Genomic DNA, 12306 nt, shown 5'->3' with positions numbered 1-12306 from the left:
ACAATAACAGAAAGTTTACTTCACCAGGATTCACAGAAGACGAATTTCCTGTCTCAGAGTTGAATCTGTAATTATCAAGCTACTGAGCTGAGCATGCTGCTAGATGGTCTCAATATTTACATTTCTTCTCTAATCTTTGAGCCTCCAAATTCCTATCAATAGTTTTTTATACTTTTAAAAAATTAAAAATGTGCTTTAAAATTCTTATATTTTTGTGATCACAAAACCCACCCGCAAATAGTAAACACACTAATTTCCTGAAAACAATTTAAGTCAAATGAAAAGATAAACCCTTTTAAATATGTCAACGCAGAATAAAAACCTTAGAGGAAAAAAAAAAGCAGATGCTCACAAAACTCAGTCCCCGGTGAAGTCTTTTTAACTTGCCAGTAAGGGGATTAACATTCGGATTGAAAAGATGTTATGTAGATGAAGCACAGTGGGGATCACTACTGCTTATAAAAGATGGTGCACAGTCTTGAACCAGAAATCCGGGCCTCGCCTCGCACACTCGGAGCAGGGGTGTGCTAGTCCGAAGGGTCATGGGCGGCCAAGCCCCGGAACACTCAGGAGGAGCTGTTTATTAACCACTGTGCTGTGGGCACGGGAACTAAAGGAAAGGCGCTCTCACAGAACCTGAAACAAGGGTGTCCAATGGCGTCTCTCAGCCACAATGGAAGAAGAGTTACCTCAGGTCACACATGGTAATACACAAACACTAACAAAAACTGATGAGCAAAAAAAAGGGGGCGGGCTTTAAGTAAATTTAAAATGTCCTGTTGGGCCTCATTCATAGCCATCCTGGGTGCAGGCCATGGGTTGGACACCCCTGCAAAACATCAGTGATGGACTGTAACAGCACGTGTTGCATGGTTATGAACGACACTCACCAAAGCACAGAAAGGTTTTATGTGAAAATTATGTCAATACCTAAAGCTACAGATGTCTCATTGTTAAAATTCAATGATGATCTGGAAGGGATAGCTCTAGAGGTCATTTCTAGGGCCCTATCAGGTCGGCCCAGGCTCTGTAACATTCTCTGATACGCTGACCACCTCTCCCTGGATCTGGACCCTCTTAAAATGGGGTAAGAGGGGTAAAATGGACCTCAAGACCCATTACCGAAGCCTAAATGAAGGACTGAACTTAAGATATTCTGTATTCCGGAGAAAAGACTAGAATATATTTCCTGGGTCTTAGAGAAATTCTAGTCAATCTATACCATATTTCATACTAAGCTGCTAAACCGAACAGAGTGAAGCTACAATACTGGGAAAGGAGCATGTTAACCACTCACTTACATAATGAGGGACAAAGGCTACGGGGAGACAGACACGCCGTCTTCGGTAATGAGAATGGATGCGCCATGCTGCTTATTAAGTTCCCTTTGCCACATTTCTGGTGAGTTCATTATTTGAACTGGTCCACATACAGTTACAGTCTTTACACCTTTCAGAATTTTCCTGTTGAATTTATTATAATTCTTGAAGTTTTATTATTCTCATTTTTGGGCTCTGCAGTCTAACTTCTACATTGAGAACGATTACGACGAAACTGAAATTTTAATACGGCACTAGAATTTTTACCTGACAAGTTCAAAATGACACCAAAGCACGGTCCATATATCTATTTTAAATAGACTCACCATTACAAGCATTTGGAAAGAGGAATAAACCTTTTCATAAGTGGCTTTAAGTTATCTACTCATTTTTAGTTGAAGAGGCATCATACGCCATAATTTTTATTCTTCGGTTAAATGATTTAGCAGATGATCTGGCTCATGTAAGATTTAAAATAGTTTAAATGTAAAAAGTTGGGGCTTCGGAAGCATTCTGTCTTCTAACACTGAACTTCTTCCTTTTGCTTTTTGGACACAGCAGGTGGTCCACAAGCCTTTGGCGTCCACCCTCCTGATGTAAGCTCCAGGAGGGGAGGGTTCTGTCTCCTACTATTCAGCTTCCAGAACAATACCCGGCACCTGGCAAGTATTCAACAAATTCTCAAAATGGCCCACACGGAGAAATCAAAGAGAATTCATAAGACAGAACAGAATTTTAATTTAATTTGCAGAGCTTTGACATTTCTATTTGAAATCCCAGTATCTGGCACCTATTCATCATCAGGAACAAATAAAGATGGCAAAGGAACTACTATTGGGACAATGTTATCAGTGAGTTTACACAGTCCTAGTGAAGGTAGCCACAGCTTTAACCAGCTTCAATGAAAATGACTCGGACAATTAATTCATCCTCAACAGGAACACACTTTATACTAACACAGTTGAAAAGGAGTAAAAAAAAAAATGAAAAGATCTTGTGAAATAACGTGCTTTTTTTGTCTTTCAAAATTTTCGAAACTGGTTAATTACATGCAAAGCCTAAATCAGGATTTGCGGCATATTTTCTTTCCCTGAAATAAAAATATTTGGTGTGCATATATTGGGCACTGACTATGTCATCATAGTAACTTTGGATTTGAGAACCTCAGGAACTACCTGTGGACCCCAAAGTCCCCAAGGTGTCATGACCTCCTCCGACAAAACGTGCCCCTCGCACTTCACTCACCTGGGTGTGTATCGTGTTGGTTCCATCTGTAGCCTCGACCGTGAGGTTGTAGTTTGATTTCTGTTCTGCATCTAGAGGTTTGGCAACAATGATCGTCCCGGTGCCCTTGTCCACATCAAAGTGACTGTCATAATTGCCACCTGGTTTAAATGAGGGCAAATGAGAAAGTAAAAACAGGTAACAGGATGTAAAGCTGTCCATTATTTTGTAGTTTTCTAACTGTTAATGGAGTAAAAATATTTTTCTGATATATTGATCAATACCGATCAAGGTGATTTCAAGGAGCCTTCATTTTGAAAGACAAAGGAAGAGGGGCAATGAGAAAGACATCACTTTCAGTAACACAAAGTGGAGACCTAACTGTCAAGGAGCAACCAGGTGAAAGGAAGCAACTCTGAAAAGAGAAAAGCATTGCTGATATTGCCAACAAATTTCTGTTGATTTGTTTTTTTAGGAGTCCTCAACATCTAACTTATATCTTAGGAGCTATAGAAGAGATCATTTAGTGATCAAGGTTGGCCATTTAAAAGTTTACTGATTTGAAAGGAATTGTTGCACTTTGGGCATATTGCCCTAATAACTATTAAAAATAAATGTTAAACTCAGAAGAAATAGTGCTAGTTAATAAGAGTTAGTCATGACTCTTATAAACTATTCGAAATTCTTTCCATTGTTGTCCAACAAAGCATAACGAAGGGAAAGTTTCTATGCTGTTTACATTATCCAAAGGAATTGCCGAATTAATTATATTCTATATAAAACTCTTTTCAAATCCACTGAACTTGAGATACATCAATGAGACAGAATGAAAACGTCTTGACGTGATAATGAGGTTATATTACTAAATCTCACCAAAAAGCAAAACAACACACACACACAACAGAATCTTCAGTTCAAACGGAAGATCTAGGGATGGATGAGAAGTCAGGATGTTTGCAATGAAAATGGGTGACCACGTGCACAAGACGAAGAGAAAATGCAAGGGAAGGTAGTCACTGGAAATAAAAAAGTTCTAAAAACGGATGCTTGTCTTTTAGATCTCATAATCTGAGGCAAATTATGTGATCTCAGCAGATACCTTCTGCTGTACAGTTCAGGTCACAAGTCATCTGAAAGATGTGAAACACTTCTCTAGCAAGTGTGTCTCCTGGCACAGCCAAAAAGAAGCAAGCGAGCATGGAAGAAAGCACAGAACAAGGAAGAGCCATCAATCAGACCAGTTCCAAAGGCGGCGGCCTCACACGGCAACGTTCAACGCTACACGGGAGCAGCTTGCTCCTGTGGAAATTCGATGGGAATTAACAGGCAGCAAATAAACCATTTTGTCTGTGGTTAACTATGAAAATGGTCTCATTGTTTTTCCTTTAACACTAACCTGTAACGGTTTCGCAGGTGTTGAAGGCATCCACAATGTCATACACTGACCAAAATGATGAAAACAGCCTGCCTAGTATGAAAGTTCAAGGGGAAAAGCCCATACCACCCATACCCTGTAGTGCCTCAGCCTGTGTCCTACCAGCTCAAGTCGCCGCAATAGCATTTCGGGGCCATGGCTCAGGGGTAGACGAGGGAAAAGGATATATATGAAGCTCTAACTAGAGATGAGTCACAATACAGGCTTTTGATTTTAAATATCCTTATAATTAACACAGTGTGAAGAAACAATAAAAAAACCCCTAAAGTGTAGAATTCTAATGCAAACTTCTTTAGGTATGTTGGAATAGGGTACAACATTCTAAGTGTAAGCTAAATTAAGTGACCAAAAAACTGGCTTGGGCGTCCATTTTTTATCACAGGGTAACTTAATCCAGTGAACCCAGCTTTCTACTAAAAATGAGATACATAAAACTTACAAAGTCATGGTTGGCACTATTGGTTTTAAGTTATGAAATTAAAAATTTTAAGCTTATTCCTTATAAATACTGATGTGCGACAATCACACAGGCACATGTATTTTAAACTTTTAAATCACATTCACTGAAAATAGTAATGGGCCACATGCTACGTATCAAGAAAAAAATTTAAGGAAAAATTAAACAGCTGTATTTTGGGGCCAATACCTTTAGATTTCTCTGTAGCTCCTTGGTGTACTTTAAAAAATCCTATTTTTATATTGAGGTGGTACACACAGAGAGCACCTATTTTAAACGAGTTTAATACATGTTTGGATATTGTGATAAATTTCGCAATCAAAACACTGCAAATTAAAACAGACTGTTCTCACTTCCCACTGTTCATTCTGAGACACGAACGAAAACCAGGAAGCGCGAACAGGGTCTCCTCGGTGTGGCCTGCGCAAGGACAGGGACAGCCATAGGGGACACTCACCAGTGATGTCAAACCAAAGCGGCGTGCTGGGCGGTTCCACGGATATCACTCCAATCATGTGAGCCACCGGGTCGCTCTCCATGACAGTGAAGGTAAAAAACGACTCCTCGAAGGAGATGGGCTCCGGGGGCGGTTTGGGTTTGGAGATCCACTCAATGTGGAGCCGAGTGGTTGACCACTTTTGGGGGCGACCGTTATCAACTGCCTTAATCTATAAAAAAGGGGCGGGGGGTGAAAACAGCAACTTAGTAGGAGTAACATCCCATAACCAAAGCATGGATTGGTTTGGTCTTCAACTAAACCCACTTCAAACATTTAACACCCGTATTTCTATATCCCACGTGATTGATGGAAAGAGTGACCTCTTCATGCCACACTCAACAAACAGTAACTGGAGTGACAGCTGAGAAGAGCAAAACAAACCCCTACTTCACAGTGGCAGACACTCTCAGACACTGAGGCTGTTTGCTGAACAGAGAAAGACTTGACCTTAACTCACGGAAAGAATGTCATATTCTCCGGCTCCAGAAAACTTCTTGGATGAAACCAGTCCAGTTTTGGGCTCAATAAAGAACCGGCCATGCTCGTTTCCCTCCTCGATGCTGTAGGAGATCTCGGCATTGGGACCTTCATCTTTGTCCGTGGCGATGACCCGATATATAGGCTCGCGCTTGGCGGTTCGCTCCCGTTCTGGTTTCTCCCGCTCCGGGAGTCTGATTTTGTAGAACTTTTGCAGGAACTGAGGTTTGTTGTCATTTTCATCAAGGATTTTCACAATTACTCTTGCAATGGTTGATTTGGGGGGGCTCCCATTGTCTGTCACGGTGACCTGTTTTTTAAGGGTAACAGATCAACAAATAATCTTAAAATCCACTGTGAAAAGTCAGTGTCTCCATCCTGACGATAATCAGCACCTGCAGAAACGTCCACAGTTCACACCGACCACCCCCTCTCACCGTGACAAGTGCCCCTCGAGGGGGCAGAACAGCCTCCTCTTTTTCAGACAGGAACATGGGGAAGGGCAAGAGCTAAGAAAGGACTCCCTGGTAGCCCTGACCCGCCTCACCACCTCTTGTGCTTATACTGCCATTCCCATAAGTGACCGTCACCAAAATCTCAAGGTACCAAAACCTTACTGTTTTTAAGTCCAAGAAGAGTGATACATGAAGACTTTGTTTTAAATATCTAGAGTCCTCTTAAAAATATACACACTCCGTATACTTAAAATCTCTACAGAGTACATGAAAAAACTATCGTTTTTAAGCTTCATCAATAAAATAAGCTAAATCATAAACTGAAAATATATAGTAAACAGCCCTGGCTGGTGTGGCTCAGTAGATCAAGTGCCGGCCTGAGAACTTATAGGTCACAGGTTTGATTCCCAGTTAGGGCACATTCCTGGGTTGCAGGCCGGGTCCCTGGTTGAGAGTGTGAGAGAGGCAACAATGTTTCTCGACCTCTTTTCCCTTCTCTCTAAAAATAAGTAAATAGAATCTTTATACATATGGTAAACAGCGCACCTTTTAATACTTGTAATCATTTTATTTTGTTTGGCTCTTGCACAGAAGTTTCCCATATTTAGTAGGGTAGACATACACAGTTAAATTTAATACCAACTTATAAAATAAAATTTTCAGTAAAAGAAATACAAAGTAACTTTTATTCTAACATGCAATAAGTTGATGAATAAAAATAAAAATCAGGGATTCTTGAAGATGCACCAGGCCTGCTTCTAGATATAGAAGAAACCATTTCACCCTGAAATCAGAAGTTCATGTTTACATCAGTGTGTAGACTAAAAGTAATGACTTTAGTAATATATTTATTCTCCCCTCACCCACAGCCTCCAAAATTAATTAATGAAATGCTCAAAACTAAAGTGGACTGGAGGTTCCCAGGGAAGTGCTTTCTTTTTGGGAGCTAGGCAGGTGTGACTCCTACTATTCACAAAAGTGTGCATGCATCCTGATGGAACTTGTCAGAGTGTCGAAGTAAAGTAGTTGCTTTGCTTCACGCACATGATCCACCTTCCCAAATTCTCCAAATGAAACAATATGAAAATTGCCATTGTAATTTTGATGCCTCAAAACATGTCCTTTTGATCAGTTTTCACATGATATTTGGGAAAAAAGAAAAATTAAAGAGAAATACAAGCAAGTACTAGGCTTCATAGTATTCACCACCAAATTGTTCCTAAGCTTTGAATCAGTAACGCAGTTTTTAACATGTAACTGAAAAAAACTTCCTTCTTTCAGGCTGCCAATCAAAGCCAGAATTGGCCTGCAATACGAGTACCACACAAAAGGATTACAGAGACATGCACAAGATATGAAATCATACTATTATAAAGTCTTATTTCCCATCAATGTGTTTAACAGTATCCTCAAAGTCTTAGAAGCACCTTAGGCCTGTTCCCATCCGGCCTTGACATTCACTGAGACAAGGGCCTCTAGTGACAGGCATGTGACTGGCTGGGCAGGGAACTGGGACCGGGTGCCAGTGTGGGGCCTGCTGCCCTGGGTGACCTGCCACCCGGTTACCTTCTTCAGAAACCAGATTCGCCCCTCTGTCAATCACACTAGTGACTGAATAAAAATGGGAAACTCTGTTCTATCACACACAAAAAATAAATTCAAGAGAACTGGACAACCCATGACTAAACAGAGGTAACACATGGAGAAATTACTAATTGTAATTGGGGCTGTGAAACCACCTTTTCTAGACAAGATATTGATACACACATATGTAGTGTGTATATAGAGAGAGGGCTATAAAATGAAATGTTTTACTGAAAACAGAAAATTTTGACTAAGCATGAAATGAAAGTAAGCAAGCGGAATTATGAACAACAAGATACAAAAAGAGAGCTTAAAAAAATCACCATTTAGAATTTTTTCAATGACACATACTGAAGAGAATGCAAGAGCTGTCCAGAAAATCCTCAATAAAAAAAAAAACACTTGGTCTTTTCCAGGTCTGGGGCTAATACTCAACGCTGGCCTCTAACATGTGACAGAGAATCACAAACAGAGGCGATAGGGTTGTTCTGCTGGGCTCCCTCTCCCAGGGCCGCCTTCTCTCTCCTCACCCAGGTCTGCGGGCAACAGTGCGTTTACAAAACCCGCCTTCCTCCTCCACCGGCGGTGGTCCCTGTCCCCGCAGTGTATTCACTGCCCACCAGAACAGGACAGGCAGCAAAAGACAAGCTGACTTTCTCCTGCCAAGGGCTGGAGGCGAGGCACTTTAAACACACCGTGGGGACCAGACACTCATTGGAAGGCACATCTTAGAAAAGCGCGTCAGACTTTCAATCTGTTTTTATTTTAGAAATTTTTTAAAGCATAAGCTTTATGTAATTCCATTTAAATTTCATAAACAATCCAATTGGTTAAAGCAAAAAAAAAAGGGGGGACACACTACAGTTTCAAAAGTTGAATGAGATCTATTCATATGCATATATCTGAAAAGTGTAACACTGAGGAAAAGACATAGAAGGTATACGAAATTCGCTCATGTAAATGAAAATAAAATTCAGTAACTGTTTTCAGTTTTGTTCACTCTCTGTGTGTGCATGTATGAAGTACAAAAATTATAATGGAACTTAGGACAGTGTGGGCTTGTATCCTGGGACAGAAAGGGAAATAAAGGGGACATAAAATATAGTCAACGATATTTTATTTTCCCTTTTATCAATGACAGGAAGTTAATATAGCAAACTATTAACAGCTATAAATACTAGTTAACATCAACAAGATTGTTTTCCCATGATATTTATAACTGTATTATTAAAAACAGACATGCTTACTTCTAATATGTGTTCGTCTTGCTGCTCTCGATCTAGTTTCCTTGATGTCGTTGTGATGAGACCTACGAAGGACAACAGTTCATTAGCCCTTACAACGAAATAAACCGTCACACCTCACATGACTGCACTCCTTCGTATGTGAAGTCTGAGCAAGTATCTCGTTTATTCTCAAGGGAAAACATGATCAATACAAGAACAGTTAATTATTTTATTTTGTTTAACATACTTTACACATTCTCTTTTTAAGAATTCTTAGACACAACAGAGCCATGGTGGAAGTATTAAGAAATGTGAAAAACTCAAATCAGTTACATTTTCTGGTTTAGCAGTTTCAACGTGCATTTTTTCAGAAGAGATTTTTGGAACATGAGATGCAATCACCCGGGATTTCAACGTGACCCATAACTCCTTTAACTGCTGGCAGAGACAATTAAGAACTGGCAGACGTAACTTCTGTAACTCTAGTGAAAAGGGCCATTGGAAAACAAAATGTGGACCATGCTTCATTACATTCGAAACATCTACTCTCGAAAATGAAGAACTGGTATAAAAAGAAATGTTATTTTCCAGGTAATGCTTCCCAAACAACAATCATTTGATTTCCAATAGAGGAAGAAAATTAATGATCCTCAAAGTAACCCCTTTATGTCTTTGATTTTCCCACCAAACCAGTCTCTAATTTCTGTCTCTCTCCAGAGCAATGGCAACTGCCTACTAAACTGTCGACATACGTTGGAACCTAGAAGATCACTAAAATCGATTAGATATATTCTCATGCTTCAAAAGAACACAAGCAAACACAAGCAAACCAAAGCCCCCCACCACTAGAATACCCTCAGCACGCAGCCCGTGTTATTGATCAGGGACAGGCGCGTGCTGAGTGGAAGGTCAGGTACAGCCTCCGGTGCCAATTCAACTGCTAGGACTCACCTGTCTCCTGCCCAGTTTCCTGTGGTTTTCCCGGCAAGTAAATACTTCCAATACTTCAAAAAATATTTAAGAACAGACTTTATTGCTCTGATTCATTTTCTCTGTTGTCCTAATTTCACAAAACTACTCATTAAAGGCTATTTGAAAACCACTTCCCTAAATTTGTAAATGAAAGATTTGCATTTGCATGTGATTTGAGGTGTTTTCTTTTGTTAGTCACTAAGAATTCAAATCAACATTGCCTTCCCCACACTTCAGGGAGGCAGTGCTCTAATTGGGACAACAAGACTATTGTGTAAGTTAGCACCTGAGGCTTGTCCCTAAACATACCTACAGATTAAAGAGGTCCAAGGAGAATGCTTCACAATGCTTCCAGTGTGAAAATGTGGCTTTGGCATTGGCTTCATCTGCATTAGTTAAAAACCTTTTAAAGTTAATTTCTTTTTTTCCTACCCAAAGTTTCCCACCTCTCCTGTTCTTGGTGTTAAGTAGTTCAAGAACGACAGGAAGTCACCATGACTGGTCCCATCTAAGTGTCCTAAAATGCCCACCAAAAAGTTGTTATTGACGGTAACTTCACAAGGGGCATGAGCTTGCATGTTCTCAGCAAAATGATACTCTGCTTCTGCAGAGGATAACCATTCACTGCACGATTATCCGTTAGCAATAGATTTCCGCACCGAATAATGTCTGTTAGCAAGTAAAATCTCCCACTTCCCAGTTTACTGACAACATAGCAGACTGCTAATCAGATGTACCTACATCCCTGCTACCAACTGAAAGAGTGTGGACGGCAGACCTGGCCACCTCTGAGGTTTTGGCATCACCGGTGTGTTCTCTCCGCTTCCAACGAACTCTCCTCCGAGCTCAACGGAACCTTAATTACAGTCCAATGCACCGAATCCTCCTGTTCCTTTGTCACTCACTGTAGCCTAGCTGCTCCCATCCGCTGCTCCTTCACCTCTCAGCTCAGGCACCGTTCCTGAGGCCTCCCACGGGCCTGGCGGGGTGGGAGGGTGGACGGGGGCCATGGCTGGGTTCTCCAAGCTCTTCCATCTGCTCTGTCACAGCCTGGCCCGCAGTGCTGCGGTCTCCCACTGAAATGCCTTTCTTCCTACACTGCAGGGCCCACGCGGACAGAGGCTGTCTCCCGTGTCAATCTTGGTTCCACTGTTGTATCTCCGACATCTCAAAGATGCTTAAGTGTGGAAGCACATACATTTCTTACAACTACAAAAGTGCAGAATTTAAAATATGGTTTAGAGTAAGAGAGACGCATAAACTACACTGAACTTGGGACTAATGATACAAATTTCTAGCTTCTACATACGTGAGCTAAAAGAGAGCCATTTAACCCGTACTGACAAACAAGATCTGCCAGGCACTGGGACAGGTAGACTAGGTGACATTTAGAGGCACAGATGTGGAGTGCAGGGGACTAGTGGGAAGCAGACGAACGGATCTGGTTACACCACAAATACAGAAGACCGTATGCAGCACAAAGAGAGTGACAGTGGGCCTACTGAAAAGTAAACAGTGGGCCAGTCTTATTCAAGTAAGGGACATCGGTATTTAGAAAGCCACAAAAGAAGCCTGTGAAGCAACAGCTGGAACAGAACCATGTGCCCCAGGAGAGTTTTAAAGAGGAAAACCCCCTCCTGCAAGTACTCAGAAAACTGGGAGCCAGCCAGGCAGGACGTAGACGAGCGAAGCTGTTTCTTTCACAAGGAGGGGTCAGTCTAGCACGCCGACCCAGAGCTGGTGCAGCGAGTGACGGCGAACGTGAGGAACAGATCTGGGCCTGGGAGAACCCACACAGCAGCCACTGGACTCACGTGGCCACTGACATTTAAATGACACGTCAGACAATTCATGAACTTGTAAGATGGCTCGGACAGACTGCAAGTCCTTTCTTTCTAGGTTCACGGCCTCCTGCCAGCAGGAGTCCTATCAGAGTGTGCCAGGGCTTTCTTAGTCCTAACGCCATCCCCAGGGGAGAGACTGTGCAGCCAGCGGGGTGGCAGGAAGGGGTAAACACCCAGGGAAGTGGGAAATCGGTGCTTCCTGGATTTCATACGAAATGGACCCCAAAGAGAAAGCAAAGCTTCCTCATGAAGCAGGAAAATACTAGGCAGACAGTGGGGCCTCTTCAGAGGTACACTTGACCCGACAGCAGTCTGCCACACTGGGTGCTCACCGTCAGGAAACGCTATCCAAATATCCCACGCTCCAGCTGCACCAGTTTAGCTGTAGAATTCAATATTCATTTCACACTTATTTTCACCTGCATAATCCTACTAATCCTGCCTCCTTGCCGGTGTGGTAAACACCTATTTCAAAAACGAACCTGGTGTATACCTTTCTATGTATCTGGTATACGCTGTTAACCTTGTAGGTGTTAAATAGCAAAAAAAAAATGGCATTCATTTCTTCCATTTTAAATATGTGTGCTCACCTATAATGTTTATTACTAAACCCCAGCCTAAGACGTATACTTAATAAAAACAGTACAATATTTCCAAACTGTAGAGAAACCTTTGAGATGCCCAGGTATCTGAGTCAAAGAGAAATTAAATTGCTCCAAGGTCACCAGTAAGTCATTATCACCAGGACCAGGATTTAGTTTTCCTGAGGCCCAGACGAGAGTGTTTTTTCTGTTATTGTTTTTCTCCCATCATA

The 12306-nt window shown here is 41.5% G+C and overlaps 1 protein-coding gene across 3 annotated transcripts in view; it reads right to left on the bottom strand.

The window, feature by feature from the left end:
* The window catches only part of FAT1 (FAT atypical cadherin 1), a 124826-nt gene that overhangs the window by 38563 nt on the left and 73957 nt on the right, over nucleotides 1-12306 (bottom strand). For all 3 annotated transcript variants that reach the window (XM_037128745.2, XM_037128743.2, XM_037128746.2), the window contains exons 4-7: nucleotides 8698-8759; nucleotides 5392-5721; nucleotides 4893-5103; nucleotides 2565-2704 (exon numbers count right to left, since the gene is read on the bottom strand). In XM_037128745.2, coding sequence (XP_036984640.2) covers nucleotides 2565-2704; nucleotides 4893-5103; nucleotides 5392-5721; nucleotides 8698-8759 — 743 coding nt within the window. The remainder of the gene's footprint in view (nucleotides 1-2564; nucleotides 2705-4892; nucleotides 5104-5391; nucleotides 5722-8697; nucleotides 8760-12306) is intronic.

The sequence above is a fragment of the Artibeus jamaicensis genome, unplaced genomic scaffold, assembly GCF_021234435.1.
Source record: "Artibeus jamaicensis isolate MK-2021 breed Jamaican fruit bat unplaced genomic scaffold, CSHL_Jam_final scaffold_833, whole genome shotgun sequence".
Classification (NCBI taxonomy): Eukaryota; Metazoa; Chordata; class Mammalia; order Chiroptera; family Phyllostomidae; genus Artibeus; species Artibeus jamaicensis.
This window is presented reverse-complemented; position numbering and strand designations above follow the sequence as displayed.